The sequence below is a fragment of the Cicer arietinum genome, chromosome 5 (assembly GCF_000331145.2).
Source record: "Cicer arietinum cultivar CDC Frontier isolate Library 1 chromosome 5, Cicar.CDCFrontier_v2.0, whole genome shotgun sequence".
NCBI lineage: Eukaryota > Viridiplantae > Streptophyta > Magnoliopsida > Fabales > Fabaceae > Cicer > Cicer arietinum.
In genome coordinates this window covers 33,977,786-34,002,431 of record NC_021164.2, presented here as the reverse complement: position 1 = coordinate 34,002,431, position 24,646 = coordinate 33,977,786, and the positions used below count along the sequence as shown (strand labels likewise).

Genomic DNA, 24,646 nt, shown 5'->3' with positions numbered 1-24,646 from the left:
AATTATTGGGATTTGTGGTTAGTCAGAAAGGAATAGAGGTTGACCCCGATAAGATTCGGGCCATTTCAGAAGTGGCTCTCCCGAGTACAAAAAGAGAAGTCCGCGGTTTTCTTGGGAGACTAAATTATATTTCAAGATTTATATCACAACTAACCGCCACTTGTGAACCGATCTATAAACTTTTAAGGAAAAATCAAACAGTTGTGTGGAACGAAAAATGTCAAAACGCATTTGAGAAAATCCGACAGTATTTGCAAAAGCCTCCAATTCTAGTCCCCTAAGTTCCAGGTCGACCCTTGATTATGTATCTTATAGTCCTCGACAGGGCCATGGGATGCGTGTTGGGGCAACGCGATGAAACAAGAAAAAAGGAGCATGATATTTACTATCTAAGTAAAAAATGTACATATGTTGAAAATGTTAGAACGTACTTGTTGTGCCTTAACTTGGGAGGCTCATCAATTGAGGCAATACTCGTAGGGAAAATTTCTCGCTGGCAAGTGATGTTATCAGAATATGATATTACCTATGTTATTCAGAAAGCCATCAAAGGGAGTGCATTAGTAGATTATCTAGCTAATCAACTTGTGGATGATTATAAGTCAATGCAATGCGAATTCTCAAATGAAGGCATCATGGTTTTGTCTGAACAATGCCATAATGGAAAATGGACCTTGTTGTTCGATGGGGCCTCAAACATAATGGGGCATGGTGTAAGACCCTTAGTTTTAATTTGTAATTATTGTATTTTGGTGTGCTTTTATGTTGAACTCTGAGGCTTTTTAACCAAGTTATTGATATTTTGCGAGTTTAATGTCAAAAATATATTCTTGGAGCCCCGATTAAAATTATTCTTTGAGAAATAACTTTATTTATATACGGTGAATCTTTTGTTGAAAGGAAAATTACCTGAGATGCAGTTTTTACAGAAAAATTCATGATGATTTTTCTGAAAAAGTGGTTTGAGAGGTGATGGGTGAAATAATGATTTTTATAAAATATCTAGATATTTAGATATTTTTTTAGTTTAATTGATATATATGTGTGTGTGTGTGTGTGAAAAAGAAAAGAAAAGGAAAAAAGAAAACAGAAGAAAGAAAAGGAAAAAAAAGGAAACAGAGGAAAAGCCAAACATTTCCCTTCCTCTCCTTGCCTCGCGATACTCCATCTTTCTTTTTCCTTCTCCCTTCTTTTTCTTTTGCTTTCTTTTGCTTGAAGAAAATAAACCCAAGGCTTGTTGGGTGAGACAACAAAGATTTCCCAGCTTCTTTCTTCTCATCTGTTTCAAAAACAAAGAAAACGGTGTTAGGTGTTTTCAAAACCTTCAAACACAAACCTCCACTTTTCTTCGACATTTGAGCTTCGTTTCGAGAAGTGATAGAAGGGAAAGTTGTTCATCTCCCCGCTATGGTGCTAGTGAGCCAAGTTTGGAAGTGACGACGCGAGCAGAGATTTTATCAGAATTAATTGTGGTACCATAATCGCTCGTTAAAGCTACCGTTAAGGTTAGGGCTCCTTCCAAATTTTTAGCTTGCATATAGGATGCTATATGTGTATTTTTGGAGTTGGAATTTGGTGAAATGGATGTGTGATTTTGTGGAAAAGGAATTTAATTCATTTATGTGTTTTTGAGGAAATTAAATTTGATGCGTTTGAGGTGTGGTTTGTGAAAATTAATTTTGCGTGATTTATGTTTGAAAGTGTGGAAATATTTGGGTGATTGATGATTGAGATTGGTGTGGTTTTTATGGAATTTGAATTGATCAAATTTAATGTGAATTGTAGATTAAATTTGATGTGTGGTGGTGGAAAATTTGATCTGTGTTGAATTTGAAAATTATTAGTGTTAAATGAGTATTGAAAATAAGGAATATTTTAATATCTGCATTTACTTAATGATTGTTGTGGAAAGAGTCAAAGTATGCTCATTCATTTTATAGTACATGGTGACCGCGATGGGGCCATGGTGATAGTAGTGACCGTGATGGGCCACAAGATGATGCCATGTGATTTGTTGGTTCATCTTATCCTTACGGGGATTATCGCGTCGTGCTGATCTGTGAGAGATTGCACTCTAGAATGTGTTGATCTGTGAGCGATTGCACTCTAGAAAACAGTGTAAGGCTTATGATAGGCGACACTTTAGTAAATCGTGTGGGCCTGTGATGGGTGGCACCTTGGTAATTAGTACAAGACTTGTGATAGGCGGTACAATTACGATTTACACTCCTTCGAGGAGGGTTTTGATTGGAAATTCGGAATTCATGCATTTTGGAATTTACGCATTGCATTAGGGGTGCTTGGCACGCGATTCATGTTTGATATAATGTGATGATTGCGTATGTATACTCAGTTGTTGTTGTGATTGTGTCGTAGTTGGTAAGTGTGATTGTTTTGGATTTGTTTGTAAGTGTTGATTGATTGCGAAACCATTTCGAAACTGAATTCTGCATTTTTCTGCAGTTGTATTCAAATACAAGAAGGTTGTAGTCGAATACAGTTGTCCTGATTTTGCTACTAACTTATGAAACATCATTGTATTCGAATACAAGAAGGTTGTAGTCGAATACAGTTGCTCTGATTTTGCTACTGACTTATGAAACACCATTGTATTCGAATACAAGAAGGTTGTAGTTGAATACAGTTGCCCTGATTTGGCTATTGACTTACAAAATAACACTGTATTCGAATACAAGGATGCTATATTCGAATACGACAGTGCAGTTTTGTTAAAAACTCCATTTTTCAACTTTGATTATGCATGTTTGGCATATGAAAACCCTTTCAAGGAGTATGTTAAGATGAAAGGTTATTTTGTGCATTTAAAATTTAAACGATAAGTGATATTTGTTAATTTCGATTGGTGACCTTTACAATTATTATGGAAATTTGGGCTTTGTCCTCATATGAGAACCAGGATCGTCCTACCGGATAGTACCCTAGAGATGGACACGTAGTTAGTACCGGATATGTCAGAAGGATCTTGCGGGGCGCGTGGAGATCACTCGGGCTTTATAGTTTTTTTGTAGCATGATCAAATTAGATGGTTGTATAGGGGATAACTGTCTTTCTTTTGTGGATGTATTTATTTCAATTTGGAAGATTGTACCTATACCTCATATTGTCAGCTAGACTTTTATTTTCATGGGTCCATGAACTACTTTTTGATGTGACGTGGGGGAGTTAAAATTCTTGGGGCAATGTTTTTGATGTGACATGTTTGCCTAGAATACCCTATGGGTATGAGCTATATCTGATAGGCCTCATAGCCTCGGTATATTTTGTTGTTTAAATACTTTGGATTTTTATTTCAAACACTATTTCCGCTGCTTGTAAATATTTGTTGACTTTTGCCGTTATGTTACGACTTAAATATTTTATCCAAAAGTATTTCCTTCTAATATTTGAAATTCGATTTTTGTTTATTTTTTAAATAAAAAAAACGTGCTGTTACACATGGGATTGGGGTTGTCTTAATATCTCCCAAAAAATAGATCATACCTATCACAACGCGTTTTTCTTTTGATTGTACTAATAATATGGCAGAATATGAAGCTTGTGCCATGTGAATTTTGGCTGCTTTTAAAAGAAAATGTACTGGAAGTATATGGAGATTCAACCATAGTCATTTATCAGCTTAACCAAGAATGGGAAACTCGAGATAAGAAGTTTATACCTTATTTAACTACATAAAGGAATTGTCTTCACAATTTGACAAAATCATTTTTTACTGTGTCTCTCGAGAGAACAATCAATTGGCTGATGCTTTGGCTACTTTATCCTCGATATCATTCTGCCTACTACCATGTAATGGAAGAAGAAACCGATGGGAAACTGTGGTATCACGACATCAAACATTATCTTATAAATAGAGAATCTCCTCCTGGAATATCGGAAAATGAGAAAAGAACTCTGAGACGGTTAATCTTGAGCTTTTTCATGAACGAAAATACTTTGTATAAGAGGAATCATGATATGGTACTCCTTAGATGCGTTGATGTCATTGAGGCGAAAGAAATTATACAAGATGTCGACGATGGCTCTTACGGGATCCATATGAACGGAAACGCCATGTCTAGAAAGTTTTCACGGGCTGGGTATTACAGGCTCACCCTAAAAAAGATTGTTTTAATTATGTAAAGAAATGCCATAAGTGTCAAATATATGTTGATAATATTCACGCCCCCACCAATGCCCATGAACACCCTTTCAATGCCCTAACCGTTCTCAATGTGTGGCATAGACGTTATCAGAATGATCGAACTGAAAATATCAAATGAACATCGCTTTATCTTGGTGGTAATTAATTACTTTACCAAATGGGTAAAGGCCGCTTCGTATGCCAATGTAACCAAAAATGTGGTAGTCAAATTCATAAAAACGGAGTTAATATGTCGTTATGGCCTACCAAGCAAGATCATTATTGGCAATGCCACAAATCTGAATAACAAAATGATGGATGAATTGTGTGCCACCTTTAAAATTGAACACCACAACTTGTCCCCGTACAGACCAAAAATGAATGGCGTAGTTGAATCAGCAAATAAAAACATCAAAAATATTATTAAGAAAATGGTTGTAACATACAAAGATTGGCATGAGATGTTGCCGTTTGCACTACACGAGTATCGCACTTCAATACGCACTTCAACTAGGGGAACCCCTTTTTCCCTCGTATATGGGATGAAGGTTGTGCTACCATTGAAGTAGAAATCCCCTCGCTAAGAGTATTAATGGAAGCCAAACTAGAGGAGTCAGAATGGGTATAAATCTGTTTCGATCAATTGTATTTAATTGAAGAAAAAAGGTTGGTGGTCTTATGCCATGGGAAATTATATCATAAAATACTGAAAAGATCGTACGAGAAAAAATTAAGTCCTCGAGAATTCTGGGAAGGAGACTTGGTGCTAAAAAAGATCTTACTCATTCAAAAGGATTGTCGTGGGAAATGGACCCCCTAACTATGAGAGCCCATACGTCGTGAAGAAAGCTTTCTCAGGTGGAGCTTTGATCCTCATGAATATGGATGGAAAAGATTTAGTCCTCCCTGTAAACTCAGACGTCGTAAAAAAGTATCATACATAAATAATGAATACCGCTAGGTTGAAAACCTAAAAGAGACAACCTAGGAAAAAATTAGGGTACAGAAAATAATGATGAATACTCGCTAGGTTGAAAACTAAAAGGGCGACCTAAGCAAAAATTACGGTACAAAAAAGAATACCCGCTAGGTTGAAATCCTGAAAGGGGGAACCTAATAAAAAATTAGGGTACAAAAAAAAATTATGAATACCTACTAGGTTGAAAACCTAAAAAGGCGACCTAGGCAAAAATTAGGGTACACAAAAATACCTGCTAGGTTGAAAACTTGAAAAGACGACCTAGGCAAAAATTAGGGTACAAAAAAAATATAATAAATACCTGTTGGGTTGAAAGCCTGAAAGGGCAACCTAGGAGAATATATACTCAAAGGACAGGATCAACAATATGGATCGCACTATGGCACGAAAAGTTAGTACAATCTACCATTGAATTACTAGTAACCAAGTCGGGTCTTCCACCCATTTCTTTTGTTTGATCTTATGTATATTCTTTTTTTTACGACGAATATTGAACCTCAATATAGTGATATATACTTTTATCATCTTTACAACTTAACCCTCTTTCCCGAATGCATCTTATGATGATCATGTACTGGAAAAGTAAAATATATATCATACCTCGATATAATGAATTACGATAATGTCGTATATAGTAAAGGTTTTTTAGAGTACAAGGCATATGTCAACATGAGATCGAGCTTAAGATCATAATAGTAATTCTTCTTCTTACAAAAAAAAAAAAAACAAACAAAGAAGAAGAAAAAGGAAAAAAAAATAGAAGAGGACAAAAGAGAGATCAAAGATATCAAGTTCAAAAAAAATATATAAGTGCTTTTCTCATCCATGATTTGAATGGTCGTGTCCAATAAAAATATTAATAAAAACTAACATGTTCATTCATCGATTCATGACATTTCATAAATTTAAATCCAAGAAAACGTCTCGCATGTTGAAGTCGGGAAAACGACTCACACCCGAAGCCGAGAAAATGATCCGCATGTTGAAGCCGTGAAAATGAGTCGCACCTAAAGCCCACAAAACGACCCACATGTTGAGGCCAAGAAAACGACTCACATCCAAAGTAGAGAAAACGACCTACATGTTGAAGACGGGAAAACGACTTGCACTCGAAGCCGTGAAAACGACCCACATGTTGAAGCCTAGAAAAAACTCGCACCCGAAGCCGAGAAAACGACCTTCATGTTGAAGCCGGGAAAAAAAATCACACTTGAAGCCGAGAAAACCACCCGCATGTTGAAGCTGGGAAAACGACTCGCACCCTTCTACAAAAATCATATAAAGACAAAATTAGAGTTGTCATCTTTACTTATCATTTACTTTGATTCTTATGTAAATTCTAAGTAAAGAGAGGCAGTTGTTGACACCTAATTTTGTCCGCTACTTTTAGACTTTTTATGAAAAATAATAAATGTATAAAAAATGAAAAAAAATAATAATGATAAAAATAATAATAAAAATAAATAGTTAGGACTTTAAATTTTAGAAAATCATGGATGCTTTTGGTTTTTGTTTGCATGTGATTCCTTTTCAGAAATTTTCACTCTTTTCTAAAACATAATAAAAATAAAAACGTATATAATTGAATGAAAAGAAATGAATCAATGGTAATAAATATCAGTATAATGGTGATCAATTGAATGAAAATAAGTGAATCAATGGTAATAAAAACCAATATAATGGTGATCATTTAGATAAAAATAAACCAAAAAGAAATAGATTATTAGTAATAATAATGGTGATCAATCGACAAGTGTTCCCTTGTCTTTTGTAAACTATACCCAAAAAGTCTATAAATAATCGATAGCAAGAGTTGAAATGGGGAGCACTATTGAGTAAAAAAAAAAAGAAGAAGAGAGTATAATAGGCAAAAGATGAGCAGAGAATCTGATCTTGGAAAAATTAGTCCAATAAAACCAATTCAGGTGTAAGGTATCAATTTCTTTATTGTTTCTCTAATTTTCTTCTTATTTGTCTTTGTATTGCATCCTTTTAAAAAATATTATTTTTCTTTCTCTTTTTTTTATGCAAAAAATAAACTCATATGTTAACTTTTGTTTTTCAAAAGGTGTTTGTTCCTAAAATTGTTTTCTTTGCAACACAAAATACTAAAAAAATATAAATAATTGATATTTATAAACCAATGAGTATGAAAACAAATTTCACCCAATTGTAATATAATAGAAAACTCATATCACGTCATTATCAAATAACTAAAAAAAAATTATAACAACGAATAAATAGTTTTTTCCTTTAGATTAAAATTAATAGTCGATGTAGCTGAATGAAATTCATCCTTGCTCGCCACACCATATTACTCACCCCCAATCATTGGTGGCCTTTGTGTCGTGACAAATCCAACAAGGCCCGAGCAAATTCTTTAACAGACTGCTTCACCGTCGCGTCCATCTGTTTTGTTCACATATTGCCGCATTACATTTTTTTCTAACAAAAATTAATCTTTCTTTACTTTAAAACAAAAATAAAAAGATACAATACATGAATAGACATCTCACATCTTTTTTTCTTTATTATTATTATTATTATTATGACATTTTTATTTTTGGATACATATATATAATTATTATAATAAAAAAATAATGAAAATAGAGTAATAATAAAAATCGGACAACACATAAATATTATCTACCCAAGAACTGCTTGTGTTTTGATTTCCCTATTGCATCTCGAGATACGTAGGAACAAGGTTTTTCCCTTGTCAAACCAAATTAATAAAAAATATATTTTTCCTTCTTTTATTAACGTAAATAACTTATTTTCTTTTTTATTATTTTTTAGGGGTAAAATAAATAATTTAGATACAATTAATTATAGGGTAACGGTTGTAATAGACGATGTAGGGTAATATTACTTTCCCTAATCGTAATAAACTCTCGAATCTGTTTTTTTTTTTTTTTTGTTCAAGAATCTTGTTTTATATTTTATCTAATTTTCCATTTTAAAAAAAATAAAATTGGTGGCGACTCTTTTTTCGCGGATAAACTGGACGCGACACATAGCAAATGATGATTTTCTTGTCATATTTTTCATCCTTTCCTTTGTTGGATTGCGTGGAATATCTATGAGGAAATTTCTTATTTCTGTTGTGTCACATCTTCTGAACTTTTCTGCATAGAAACGCTAATGCCTCTTCCTCTAAGTCTTCATTCTGATCATTTGAATCATCATTCTCTGATTCTGTTGTTGCCTTTACAACTTTCTGCTACTTGGATTTCAAAGCCAATGTTGGTTGCTTCTTCTTGGGCTCATCCTCTACAAGCTCAATTTCATGTGATCTGCGAAAGTTGATTAATTTTTCCAGGTTAAGAGTATCCATATCCTTTGCGTCTTGAATGGAAGTGATCTTAGGTCTTCACTTACTTTTCAAACTCCTTAGTATATTCTTTACGTGATCAACAGTAGTAAAACTCTTTTCAAGTACCTTTAATCTTGAGACCAGAGTTTGAAATCTGGAAAGCATTATTTCAATGTCTTCATCTTCTTCCATCTTGAACAACTCATACTTTTTGACTAGGAGGTTGACCTTTGCTTATTTAACTTGCTTGCTTCTTTCATGGGTCAGAATCAAACTTTCATAAATACTTTTTGTTGTTTCCTTGTTAGTGCATTTGTTAAGCTCCTTGAAGCTGATAGTATTTATCCTAAATGTTCTGAACTTATGATGCATCTTGTACATCTTCTAATCAGCATTCATCTACTTTCTTGGAATTTCAATACCATCAGTATTCTTCGGAGCAATATAACCATCTTCCACCAAGTCCCAAAGTTAAGGATCTTGTGAAATATCGAAACTTCTTAGCATGTCCTTCCAATACTCAAAACATTCTCGATCAAATAGAGGTGGTCTATTGATTTTTCCTCCAGTAGCTTCTTCACTAAATCCAGACATATTGAACCCTTAGATCTTTTCTCAAACATTGTAAAGTGCTCATCCTTGAGACCGAGCTCTGATGCCAATTGAAGGTGCAAACACGAGAAGGGGGTTGAATTGTGTTTGCCAAAGTTGATAATTTTTTGATAATTTATTTTTAAATAAAAAAACTAGTTAGATTTTGGTGACTTACGAGATGTAGAAGCAACCCGATTTAGAGGGATCAATCAATGAAAGCATAAATAATTTGACACGTAAATTTATTCTCGTTCACCACTAACTTGGCTATGTAACACCCCAACTTTTAAACAGCGCGAGTGTATTGTTTTTTTTCCAAACAAATTCATAAAAACAAAGAAATAAATAAGAAAATACCTTCGGATAAATATTTAAGTCATAACACAACGACAAATAAGTCAACATAATTTACAAGCAGCGGAATAGTTTTTGAAATACGAATCCAAAGTATTTACACACCAAAAAGTGGTACATGGAACCCATCGAAAATAAAATGTCAAGCTGACAATATTGGTATAGGTACAGTCTTCCAAATTAAAATAAACACATCCCAAAAGAAAGACATCTAGTCCTTGTACGTCAACCTAATCTGATCATTCTACAAAAACTATACATCCCGAGTGATCTTCACGCACCCCGCAAGATCCTCCTAACACAGCTCCAGTCAGTTGTGTCCAACTACATTCCCATCCACAAGGTACTAACCGGTAGGATGGTCCTGGTTCTCATCTGAGGGCAAAGCCCAAATTTCCACAATAGTTGTAAAGGTCACCAACCGAAGTTAACAATTAACACATAACATTTAAGTTTTTAAATGCACAAAATAACCTTTCAACTTTTGATGCACCTTAAAAGGGTTTCCATATGCCAAACATGCATAAACAAAGTTGAAAAATGAAGTTTTTAACAAAACTGCACTGTTGTATTCGAATACAACATCTCTGTATTCGAATACAAAGCTGTTTCAGCAGTCTGCAGCAAAAACAGCATGTCTGTATTTGAATACAGCCTTCTGTATGCAACTACACAGTAAGTCAGTAGCAAAATAACATGTCTGTATTTGACTACACAGTAAGTCAGTGGCAAAAACATCATGTCTGTATTCGAATACAACTTTCTGTATTCGAATACACATCAGACAGCAGCAGGAAAACATCAAAATTCAGCAAAATTCAGCTTTTTAAAGGGTTTCGAAATCAATCAACACTTACACACAAATCCAAACAATCACACTTAGCAATTATAGCACAATCAACATGACAACTTGAGTTCAAACACTCAATCATAATCTTGAATCAAACATGACTCGCGTGCCAAGCCCCCTAATGCAATGCGTATATGCCAAAATGCATGGACTCGGAATTCCAAACCAAAACCCTCCTCGAAGGGCCGTAAGTCATAATTGTACCGCCTATCACAGGCCAAAGTACTAAATTACTGAGGTGCTACCTATCACGGGTCAACACGATTTATTAAACACGTGCAGTCTATCGCAGACCTTACCCGACGCGACAATTCCCGCAAGGATAAGATGAACCAGCGAATCACATGGAATCATCTCGTGGCCCATCCGGTCACTACTATCGTCATGGCCCATCCAGTCGCCATGTACTATGAAATGCATGAGCATACTCTGACTCTATCCACGACAATCGTTGAGTAAATGCAGATATTAAAAGATTCCCCATTTTTAATACTCATTTAACTCTAACAATTTTCACGACAATCATTAAGTAAACATATTAAAAGATTCCCCATTTTTAATACTCATTTAACTCTAACAATTTTCACGACAATCATTAAGTAAACATATTAAAAGATTCCCCATTTTTAATACTCATTTAACTCTAACAATTTTCACGACAATCATTAAGTAAACATATTAAAAGATTCCCCATTTTTAATACTCATTTAACTCTAACAATTTTCACGACAATCATTAAGTAAACATATTAAAAGATTCCCCATTTTTAATACTCGTTTAACTCTAACAATTTTGATGACAATCATTAAGTAAATGCAGATATTAAGAGATTCCCCATTCTTAATACTCATTTAACTCTAACAATTTTGACGACAATCATTAAGTAAATGCAGATATTAAGAGATTCCCCATTCTTAATACTCATTTAACTCTAACGATTTTCACTACAAACATTAGGTAAACAGAGATATTAAAAGATTCCCCATTTTTAATACTCGTTTAACTGTAACAATTTTGACGACAAACATTAAGTAAACAGAGATATTAAAAGATTACCCATTTTTAATACTCGTTTAACTCAGACATATTCTCAAATTCAATCCACAATTCACCCCAAATCACATCAATTCATTTTTCCACAAAATCCACACAAACACATCTCAAAATTTATAAATATTAATTATGAACACGTCAAACACAACAACCACAAAATTATCACAACCCACCACTCAAACACATCAAATTTCATTTCCTCAAAACCACACATAAATGAGTTAAATTCATTTTCCACGAAACACTCATCAATATCACCGAAACCCAACTCTAAAAGTTTACCCATAAAAGCATTAAATTAATTTTTCCCAAATCAACACTTCAACCTTAACAAATTTCTTTTCCACACAACCACAGGTAAGTCCCTAAATGCAAACTAAAAGTTTGGAAGGAGCTCTTACCTTAACGTTAGCTTTAACGAGCGATTACGGTACCGGGAGTAATTCCGATAAAATCTCTGCTCGCGACATCGCTTCCAAAGTTAGTTCACTAGCACCGTAGCGTGGAGGTGAGCAACTTTCCCTTCTATCTCTTCGCAAAATGAAGTTTAGATCTAAACGAAATATGGAGGTTTGTGTTTAACGGTTTTGAAAATCCGTAACACCGTTTTTCTTTGTTATCGAATCAAAGAGGAAGAATGAAGCTGAGAAATCCTTGTCTTCTCACCCACCAAGCCTTGGTTCCTTTTCTTGAAGCAAAAGGAAGCAATGAAAATGAAAGAAAAAGATGGAAGAAGAAGACTGGGTCGCGGGGCATGGAGGAGGAAGAAGACGGAAGGAAATGCTTTTCTTTTTATTTTCCTTTCTTCCTTTTTCCTTCCTTTCTATTTCTTTCCTTTTTTCTTCCTTTCCAAACCATCACTTCCCAAACCACTTTTTGTTAAAAATATCTACCCTCGTCGCACCTCAATTAACTGATAAAATTTTCTGCAACCAGATATATTTTTAACAAAATTGTCTGGTATTAAATTCTTCGTAACGTAAATAAATTATTCTCCAACAAATAATTTTAATCCAATTTCCAAAAATATATTTTTGGCATTTAACTCACTAAATACCAAAAACTGGGCTAGAAGCCTAAGAAATTCAACACAAAATACCCTTAAATAGTATAATTTGGGATTTAAAAATTAAGGAAACAATCACCTTGACCCACTAATTCACCTGATCACCTTAAATACCTTTAACCCACTAATTCAAATACCTTGAATTACATATCACCTGATCCTCCAAGCCAATCTTCCCAAACAACCTGACAACCCCAGACTTTTGAGGAAACAATCATCTTGACCCTACATGCCAAGTCTTCTCCTAAAAACCTGACAACCCCAGATTGAAGAAAGAACTAAATCTCGATCTTCAGATTGATTATGTCATATTTTGTTGTAGATAAATCTTGATCAAATCTTGATCAAACTTGAATTAAATATTCTTCAAATCTTGATCAAATCTTCTTCAAATCTTAATTAAAGATTCCTTAAATCTTGATCAAATCTTCTAAAAATTTTAACCATATCTTATTTTCAACTTGGTCAAAGATTTTCTTCAATTGTAAATTTGAATCAAATCTTATTTTAGATTTTCATCAATTATAAATTTGAAACAAATCTTATTTTAGCTTTTATTCAAAAACATGAATCTTCTTTCATACTCTTTGAAATCAAATATATTGTTCTCATAAAATACTTTTGTTAACATCAAAACTCTGAATATAAAACCAAATCGGTTCCTACACAAACTTCTATAAAGCTAAGATACACAAATTGAAACGTATGGATAAAAGTAATGGAATGAAAGACCTTTCAACCAGGTGAAAAAGTCCTTTAAAGGTGGGAAGATCTTTATAATAGGATTGTTTCACCTTATTGATTGTTGATGGTAAATAAAGCATTTGAAAATACTTTATCCAAACAATTCATAACATTTCAAACACATTTCCAAACATTCTATGAATCAAACAACAATAGAGAAATCGATTTCAATTTGTCAATTGTTAATTTTGGAAATCAAAATTCGTAAATCTCCAAATTTTGTAAGTATGAATCAAGTACAATTGTATGACATCACCTAATTAGATTTTACAATCACCAGTTCAAATTTTATTATAAGTTGTTTCCAAACACCTAATATCAATTGATTTAAAATCACCTAATTAGATCTTACACTAAACTGTGTAAATTGTTACGCATTTCTATTAACAAATTTGGAGATGTCCATACTTAAAATTTTACGTACTTCAAAGTTTTAAGTTGAGTTTAACTATTCTCTTCCATATCTAACTATGAATCAAACACATTTCAAACAAAAGAAATTAAATCAATTCCATAAACTTTATATCAAACGCATTTCAAACACATTCAATTAGTTTTAAATGAAACACATTTCAAACAGATTCCATAAATTTTAAATAGAACACATTGCATAAACTTTAAATCAATTCCACCCCAAGATAAAATCTTCGTTTATTTTATTTTATTTGTTAAGAATAGAAGTTTTTATTTTCAATTTTAATTATATTTTCTTTTCACTCACACTTAAGCATATGTTAGTAAAACAAAAGACCCACTCACTTTTTCTATCACCCATCACACGACACACAACACCCTTCCTTTTCTTCTTTCTTCTTCCATTCATAATACCATTACCACCAATCCCTTCCTTATTCCTTCTCATTTTCAACAAAACTTTAATCTATTCCTTCACTTCTTTTTCTCTCTCTCAATAAAACACTTATCAACAATCACATCTTTGTTTTTTCATCCTTGCTCAAATTCATAGTAAAAGTATGGTTCTTAGTCATTTTTAAAAGTGTATGCATCAAGAGGAGGTGGACGAAATACCAAAGGAGGTCAAGGATTCAATAAGACCAAAGTCTAGAAAATTTTATTTTGGGTGAACTTTTGAAAAGGTGAGTATTCCTACTTAAAGGTATAAAAAAATAAAATTTAAACATGATGTCTTTTCTTGCATGTCTATGTGAAGTGAATTAAATTGCTGATGTGTTATTGTTGTGCTTCTTGATGATGTTGAGTGTGGATGTGAGTTGTTGAAATTTTGTCTCATATGTGTTTGATTAAGTGGATGAATGACTAAAGTAAATAAATTAATTGAAGCATATGGATTGTGAAATCTTTATGTTATTGTCTCAAAGTCGTATAACATATGTTCAATGGTTTTCCTATAACTTCTTCCATAGGAATTCTTTGTAAATGGTTCTTGTTTATTTAGAACCTAGACACATGTCCCTTCAATTTGAGCACTAATTTATTTAGATTTAACCGAGTTTTGAGAATTTAAAATGTTTTATAAGTTGGAGAAATAATAGTTGTTTTGTTTTTGTACCTCTATGCAATAATTTGATAAATTACACTTGTTGGTTACTTACCTTGATAAACAATTTTTTTATTAATAAACTAGACAATTTAAGATTTCCAAAGAGTGATCATTTATTCAAATGACATGTTACTCAAACTAGACAATTTAGTATTTAAAATTGTCATAGTTGAGGTACAAGTGTTGAAAATGTTGCATCATGAGTTTTGATTATAATGCTTTAGTTTAAATGACATGTTGAGTGATGTTAAAAATTATGTTATGAAACTACTTCATGAATGTTATTACTTGAGAATGATGTAATAGCTCGATTTGTGAGAGAATTCTATTGTTAAGTGTCCTGATAAAGACACTAAAGTAATGACCCATTATTTACTTATGAGTAACGTGGATATCTTCACTGTAAATATGTTTGTGCAAAAATGATTTTACCTACAATCTTCTAGTTGATGTTTTGATGATAACAAAAAAATAAATAAAGAACAATTATCTCCTAACTATATTTGTTAAGTGTGCAGATTAAATTAGAATACAATAAATTATATTAACTACTATATATTTTTAGGTGGTATAAATTATGAGTAAGTTAAAGATAATAAACTAAGTGTTTCTAACACATAATATTATCACCTAAAAAACAAGTAATTATATTTACTAATAGATCAAGTCATAATATAAAAATAAGAAGTATTGTAATAGGCATTTGACAATCTATTGTTGGAATCAAAGTGTTAAAGACAAAAGAAATATAAATTAATGATTGTTCATTTGAAGACAAAAGTAAAGAGCGCTATCAATGATTATTTTCCTCTTTCTAAAACCCATGTTGAGCCTCTAACTCCAAGATCAAAAGAAGAAAACTTTAAGTGAAGCATATGATAAAGTCTATTTTTAGCTACAAGTTAGATTCTCTGATGAACAAAGAAAAGAAAATCTATTAAATAAGTTCACAGTGACTCTGACGAATCTGTTTAAGCTATGTTTAACTCTGATGAACGCCCTCTTGACGCCCCTTTTATGAATCCGCTTTGACAATCCTACATCTGTAGATTCTAGTAAGTCAAATGATCTTTGTTCAACATATAAAGTCAACACTCTAACAAATTCAATGCTTTGATAAGAACTCTATACTCCAATATCATCTACTCATCATAATTGACTTATCATATGACTGAATAAGTTAATGACTTCCTCTGATAATGACATCTTCTGAAATTTGTCTTCTTAAATTGAAGATGCGCTAAATCCATTATGATATATATGTATATATATATATATATATATATATCGCCTTACTTTGAATTTGGTAGGAAATTTTTGTCTTGTATTGGTAAAGTTTTAATTTAGGGGTTGCTCATGGGATAACAACCTTTTATGTCTTAGGCTGGTGGTTCTCAAAATAAAAATAAATTCACGAAAAAAAAATCAGTTTGTATACTTTGATGAATAACATCTTTTTAGTTCTTTTGTCAATGTTTGACAATCTCCATAATAAAAATGTGAAAAAAAATATAGAATAATTTGAAAATGTGTACCTAACTCTAAGTAGTAAAACCTACTATTCAAAAATGTCATACCCTTACCTAAGCCTCATTTCAACCCGAAAGTCCTCCTAAAGTGTATGTGTTTGTTGCATTGCAATTGCTAAGTAGAATTTTTTTCAAACCTGTGTTAGGCTGATGCATGTTCTACGACTTGAGTATTAAATTCATACCCCTTGCTAAACACTTGAATGAAATTTTGGTGAGATTGTGTGAATAGAAAGTTGAACTTGATATATGAATGCTAAATGTGTGGTTCTAATTTTCCAACTTATGTGTTTTGAGATGTAAGCAACCTTTGAGCATGGTAAATGTTTTGTAGTATCTGGAACTTTGATGATTGAGTTTGATTTGATTCGAGGAATTGAGTTTAAGCTTGCTTTTAACTGTACCCAATTTGAATTTAGAACAAGCAACATATTAAGTGTGGAATTGTGGTAGCTCTTCATGATATGCGTATTTTTCATTGTTTCAGCGTTATTTATCTTTAATCATTAGTTAATTCAAGGAGTTATTTGATATATTTATGTTCTTATTTATTTGATTAAGTAGAGATTTTTCGTAGTTTTGAGTTGTTTCGTTATTTTAGTGTAGTGTTGCATTTTTTTATAAGAAAACAACATGATCTATGTGGAGTATTCTAGGCATATATGGAGTTGTAGATGTCCACTTTGAGTCAAATCAAGTGCAAATGAAAGCTTCACTAGACAATTTCTTACATACTCCGTAATTCTACACAAACTCGAAAATAATTTTACTACATCTACTGCCAGCATTCATTCTGATACTTCTCAATTTCGCCGCATCCTTTATTTGCAGCTTGATGATTATATTTCCATTACAACATGTCAAACACATTGTATTCACTCCATCACTTCTCCATTTATCCAAACCTTAAATTTCTACCTCGAACCTTGATACATCTTCATTATTTTGAAATCATTACTTAGCTTACACTCGTATGTCTTTTCCCAAAAATTGTTCTCTTCTTTGACAACCACAATTGGTACACACCATTGTGCGCCATATCCCAAAATTTCATCCAACCTAACTGGATTTTCTTTTGTCTTTTCTCTTACTATTAAACTTTTCTTCCTTCGAAGAAGCTTATCATCCTGGTCATTAAGAATTCTTTCAATGATTTCAAACAAAATCTTAATTCCTCCTAATTTTCACACTTCTTATGAAATATTCTTCATCTAAAATGTATCTCAAATACTTTTCACCTCTACCATCATCCAACCGTCCATGTGGTCAACCTCTAGAGTCCTTTATTTGCTTAGCTCATCTGCCATCATACTTCGTCTTTCTTCATTAAAGTGATTTCAATAAATCAAGCCTTACTAATTCCCACCGAACTTTTCCATTTCATGCTCAATTATTTCCTACCAAACAAACATTTAACTCATTTGATTGACGAACACAATAATAACCCCCATGACATGCACTCAAGTAATGCCTTTATATCATTGGCATACCTTTATAATAACAATGTCTGAATTATAGGTGAGATAATTCCTTTCCTGAATCTTTAATAGTCATAAGTTACATCTCTATGTGCTACTCCAACAAGTTTTCTTGGCACATTTTCCAAAATTTGGTTCACTCGTTGGATCCTTATTCCTTATCAACCTTCACCGAGATACAAACTGAAAGAATCCTAACAGTCGAACGTCCTAAAGAAATATTTCTCAAACGTTCCCCATAAGCATTTCCTAAGAAATAATTATCTATAACTTCATCCTCATAAATTTGCAGTAAAATATCTCAAAGACCCACATACCTTTCATTGTTCATCTAGTCACTGAAACACTCATTTTAAACCTCAAAGCTTGATTTCTCAAGACCAACAACTAAACCGTAAATCATTAGTTACATTTCTTCTTTTTCACTTTCTATCATTGAATAGAATTTTAAAATTTGATCCTCAAAATCTCCAAATACTCATCACACCGTCTAATTTCATTCATGTCATCTTAAAATACAATACAACGTGAAGACTCTAACTGTATTAGTAATCTCGCTAATAACAACTCTTCTAATCATAACACAACCTTTTTAGTAACTCTTCAAACACTTTCACCCATAACATGAATTATTCATCACTTGCCTACCTCAATTATACTAGTTTTAGGCATTACCTTGTCCTCCATCCAACCTTCTGGATTTTAAAGCATTGACTTAAAGATCAACCATCTTAGGGTCCCAAATCAAATCTCGAATAATCCCTCCGACCTATCAAAATATTAACATTCTCCTAGTAATTACCATCCTTTAATAGACATCTCAAAACTTACATCACTACAATCTCGGAGTATTCTCGTACTCGATACTTCAAATTCCACTTAATGTTAACATAGGGTTCAATACATCAAGGCTTCACTCCTTATGTTTTTTCGAACATCACTCAAAATTCACACTTACGCATCTATAGTTTCATCCAAAATCACTATCCATACTTACTATCTCCTAAACCACAAAGAGATTTGTCACTTATCAACAAAATATATATTCTCACTCCTATACTGGTCATGAGATTCATACTTAATAATCTGAGTTGCGAATCTAGTTTAACTCGAATGCTCGACTTTATTCCTCAAGGTATCGACTATTACTCAAAGCGTATTTTATCTAACCAAAGGAGTATTTACTCCTAATGTGCAACTCCCCTTAACTTCAATACAAGTCTCTTTCATTGACACATGAGCACCAAATGCTATTCCAAATGGAATCCCTGTCTTCTCAATAATTCCATGGTGTTCACACCTCTTTGGCAATTATCTGTAAGACATGTGCTTCCCTGATCATGTTTTTGATTTAATTCCCAAACATACAATACATATGAATTATTTGATTGATCTAATGGTTTGAATTGAGAAACGACTTTATTCCTCAAGGTATCGACTATTACTCAAAGCGTATTTTATCTAACCAAAGGAGTATTTACTCCTAATGTGCAACTCCCCTTAACTTCAATACAAGTCTCTTTCATTGACATATAAGCACCAAATGCTATTCCAAATGGAATCCCTGTCTTCTCAATAATTCCATGGTGCTTACGCCTCTTTGGCAATTATCAAACTTCATCCAATCTCACTAGGCGAACATCTAATACTCTTCTTAAAAAGCTCTCCACTTAGATCTTTACATGAAATCGCCTATTAGTCTAAGTTTAATCCATTCATACTCATCATCTTTGAGTTACCACCAACAACATAGCCTCTATGTCCTTTGTACCACATGATAAATCCCATGCCGTCATGATTCACTTCAACCCTGCCTGACAATTCGTCTTTTCGAAAATCTTTCCCACTTCTTGAATCCCCTGATCAGCATTTTTTGAGTTCTCATCACCCTTGAACTTTGGAGGATGGTAATGACGAAAATCTTTCAATCCTCTTGACTAAGTAGCACAGATCTCTCTTTCCAGCTTCTCTAGATCCCTTAGAGTCTTTGTAGTTGTCTGTGCAACAACAGAAACATCCATGTTATTCGTAGCTTCAGCCATTTGATCATTCTTTCCCTCTTCTCTAGATCTCGCAGAGTCTTTGCAGTTGTCTGTGCAACAACAGAAACATCCATGTTATTCGTAGCTTCAGCCATTTGATCATCCCCACTGACGTTCATTCTTGCAGCGTCGTTCTTTCTTGGAGGCATTGTTTCTTCGAATCCAACATCAAGAAGAAATCTTAACACCACTTCAAATAATTCCAAAACTAACTTCCGACTATACCAACACAATGAAACTACATCGAACCCGACAACTCAGAAAACTTAACCCGACGTATGATTAGATAACGAGTCCCAACCTACAAGTTGACCTATAATCTATAACCAAAATTCCACATCCCCAAAGAAATCCAACCCAAAGCTCTGATACCACAATTGTAACACCCCGATATTTAAACAGCACGAGTGTATTTTTTTTTTCCAAACAAATTCATAAAAATAAAGAAATAAATAAGGAAATAACTTCGGATAAATATTTAAGTCATAACACAACGACAAATAAGTCAACATAATTTACATGCAGCGGAATAGTTTTTGAAATACGAATCCAAAGTATTTACACATCAAAAAGTGGTACATAGAACCCATCAAAAATAAAATGTCAAGATGACAATATTGGTATAGGTACAGTCTTCCAAATTAAAATAAACAAATCCCAAAAGAAAGACATCTAGTCCCTATACGTCAACCTAATCTGGTCATTCTACAAAAACTATACATCCCAAGTGATCTTCACGCGCGCCGCAAGATCCTCCTAACACAGCTCCAGTCAGTTGTGTCCAACTACATTCCCATCCACAGGGTACTAACCAGTAGGATGGTCCTGGTTCTCATCTGAGGGCAAAGCCCAAATTTCCACAACAGTTGTAAAGGGTCACCAATCGAAATTAACAATTAACACATAACATTTAAGTTTTTAAATGCACAAAATAACCTTTCAACCTAGGATGCACCTTAAAAGGGTTTCCATATGCCAAACATGCATAAACAAAGTTGAAAAATGAAGTTTTTAACAAATCTGCACTGTCGTATTCGAATACAGCATCTCTGTATTCGAATACAAGGTTGTTTCAGCAGTTAGCAGCAAAAACTCGGTAATTGTCTAGTTAATAGTGTAAATATTATTGGTCAATGAAGTACAATAGGTGGTTAATGCATTAGTTTTGTCTAAAAGTTAGGGTTGTGAATTGTTAATCCATGTTAATTATTTATGTATAAATATTAAGTTTCATCACTGTTATTGTTATTGGTAGGTCTAACACATTTCATATTATGTTATTAATGGTGTGCTAATTATGGGTCTTTCTGAGTTTGTTTCTCGTTAATAGTGTAAATATTATTGATTAATGACGAACAATAAGTGGTTAATGAATTATTTATGTCCTACAAAAGCAAGGTTGTTCAAAGTTATCAAGAAGATGAATTTGCATGTGAAGATAACACCTTGTTAATGGCTTAAAAAACATGGTTAATTCTATGCACAACTTGGTTAATAAATTCGAATTGAAAACTTAGTCATTCTTATAGACAATATATAAATCTGGTTAATGACTTAAACAACTACGGTTAATTCTATGAACAACTTGGTTAATGGATTCAAACTGAAAACTTGTCATTCTTATAGGCAAGATTTAAATTTGGTTAATGACTTAAAACAATATGGTTAATGCTATGAACAACTTGATTAATGGATTTGAACTGAAAACTTGTCATTCTTATAGACAAGATTTAAATTTGGTTAATGGCTTTAAAAAATATGGTGAATTCTATGAACAACTTGGTTAATGCATTCAAGACTGAAAACTTGGTTAATGGATTCAGACTGAAAACTTGGTCATTCTTATAGACAATATTTAAATCTGGTTAATGGCTTAAAAAATTATGCTTAATTTGATGCACAACTTGGTTAATGAATTCGAACTGAAAACTTGATCATTCTTATAGACAAGATATAAATCTGGTTAATGGCTTAAAAAATATGGTTAATTCTATGAACAACTTGGTTAATGGATTCAAACTGAAAATTTGGTTATTCTTATAGACAAGATATAAAAGCAACAACTAATGCACACTAAAATCAACATATTTGTTCATAAAAATCAATAGCTAATGCACACTAATTTTTAACTATACATATTTGTTCATAAAAACAAAAACAAAAAAGAGACAAAAAGTGTGGTTCAAACGCCACTAACTACATCATTATAGAGAACCTCACACGAACTCAAAATATGCCAATTACAACTTGTTTTTTCTTCTTTATCTTTTCATTCTAGTTCACAAACGGACTTTGACTGAATACACTTTGAACTCGCTTCCTTGGTTTATCTTTCATTCTCGTAGTTATGTTTGACGTTGATTTTGCTGAAGTGTTCACGTTAGGATCACCTGTTGGCAACTGTGTTAAAATTATATTGTAGCAAAACTACAACAACACTCCAACATATACTAAATTTGTCTAAATTTAAATAATAGAAGAAAATATACTTGAATCATAAGTATACCAACAATGACCAAAAGTATAAGTAATAATCACCAAAATAAAAAAAATCCTAAACTAAAAAATAAAAAAAATATCCTATATTGAATAAGCAAAAAACCCTAAACCCAAAATTAAGAAACCCTAAATCATCAACTAGAAACCCTAAATTGAAGGAAACAACAATCACACAAAGAAGCAACAACAAGGCTTGTAAAAGCAACTAAAACAGAAAACAACAAGAGTATTGTTAGGCAAAAATTCACAGTCCTAATTTTTATTCAAAAATTCACAGCCCTAATGCTTGAACCAATAATGTTTACACTATTAATCAGAAAAAGAAAGACCCAAAAAAACCCATAAAACTGTGTATGAGCCAAGAAAACCATTGTGTGAGCCAAGAACAACAAGAGTAAACAACTAAGAAAATAACAAAAGAACTAAAATAAAATTTATTTAAAAAATAAAATAAAAATCTAAGAAGTGTAGATTTGGAGAGCAATGTGTAAGAAATACATGTGAAAAACATAATCTAGGTCAACACAAGAGTTACTTGATTCATCCAAAAGGAAGAGAGACTCACTGCAACCCTCACATTAGAGAGATAATGAGAATGGGAGAGGAAAAAGATCGAGTAAGATGAAAAGGAAGAGAGAGAGTGATATGTTTATTTGCTTAATTTGATTTTATTATTAATTAATGAAGAGAGAGTAATACAACTCTATTAATGAAGAAAGAATATAAGTGTGTATAATATACAGTATATAAGTGTTAGTTGTGTTTGTATTTGTGTTTAAATAACATTTCTCTTTCAAAAATTATTTCAATCAATTGAGAAATATTTTGTTCAATATTAGTAATTAAAAAAAATTTGATAGTATAATATAATCCTTGAGTTCGATTCTCGGTGCCAATGTTTTAATTATTACTTGCAACGATTCAATAGACTTGTTGAAACATTATCATCTCATCACCCCTAAATCCTTTTATATGAAAAAAGTTTTAAACGATAAATTCTTTAGTAAAAACCAGTTCAATCTCGCATCATTTATTGAATCTTCATCTTCCTATATGATCATCTTCTTACGTTGTACTCTCAAATGACTTTAAGATCTTCTTAAAACATGAATTACGCAAATTTAGTATTGAAAGTTGATAAATCTTAAATTTATTACATCTGTGAACTACATTCAAAATGATGAATTATACAAGGATATTCACAAAATCTATTATAATATATTAAAACATAATTCCAACTCTATAAAATGACCTGTGATACACTTATGTGCCACATCATAGCATTTGCGCCACATCATTTAAATTCTTATGTGGCACCCTTCATATACCTCTACTATTCATCTCACATCGTGTATTCCTCAATTTAGCTTTTGCATCTCACACATCATATATAACACCCTAAATATTCAATTAATATATAATAGTAAATTTTAATAAATTATATTATATGAGTATTTTATATGGTGTGATAATTTCTTTAGGTAAACTAAAAAATAAATTATATTATATGAGTATTTTATCTTTAGCTTTTTTTTATCTTGATAATTTATTTGAATTATTAATCTTAAATAAATTTATTTGCTTAATTTTAGGTAAACTAAAAAATAAAATAAAAGAAAAAAGAATGAAATCACAAATTAAACTAAGTTATTAACACGCTATCCTTTTAAGAGTAATAGGAAAGACACCTAGATAATCCGCATAAATAGCCTACTACTATAGGTTTTCTTCTGAACACTAGTAGCCTAAATAATGCGAAAGACACCTAGATAATCCGCATAAATAGCCTAATATATATATATAAGTTATTAAGTTTTCTTCTGAACACTAGTAGCCGCCTCCACCAACAAAAGTCTCGTCCCTATTACATATGGAATACTAACCCTTCTATACAAATGAATAGTGCCGCAACCATAAAATCGAACACTCCAATCTCATTTTCAAAGAAACATTATTCTACATCTTCTGAAAGAAAAAGGAGGGACACCAGCACATTTACTTAATTTCTAAGGTTAGTATACTTGAATACATTTATAAAATATTCAGTTGCATATGTTGAAATTAAATTTTGATTCATGAGATTGTAATAAACTCTAAAGGTTGTTATAGGACTGTGATCGCTCATATTAGTGTTCATAATATGATTTTAATCTCCTATTTTCTCTTATTCTTTCATCAATGTAAATCCACAACTTTTTGGGTGTAAAACACTTAATAACTTAAATTATTATTCTACTATATGTATCAATATCCAAATTTCAAAGGCTTTGGTCTAGATGAACACTAATCGCATGTCGTTTCTTTCGATCATGGGTATTATAAGTGTAGTCATAGTTCCTTTATCCTGTTTAGGTATATATATATATATATATATATATATATACACGTTTACTTAGTTCCTTTTATCTTGTTTAGTTAAACATATAAACACCTATACTTAGTCCCTTTTCAATCCTATTTAGTTATACATGTATACATG

The 24,646-nt window shown here is 32.3% G+C and overlaps 1 protein-coding gene across 1 annotated transcript; it reads left to right on the top strand.

The window, feature by feature from the left end:
- The first annotated feature begins 329 nt into the window (after positions 1-329).
- On the top strand, positions 330-3,693 carry LOC113784118 (uncharacterized). Its single transcript, XM_027330282.1, has 2 exons — positions 330-713; positions 3,547-3,693. Exons 1-2 carry the CDS (start codon positions 330-332, stop codon positions 3,691-3,693), a joined length of 531 nt encoding a protein of 176 aa, XP_027186083.1.
- The last annotated feature ends 20,953 nt before the right edge of the window (positions 3,694-24,646 follow it).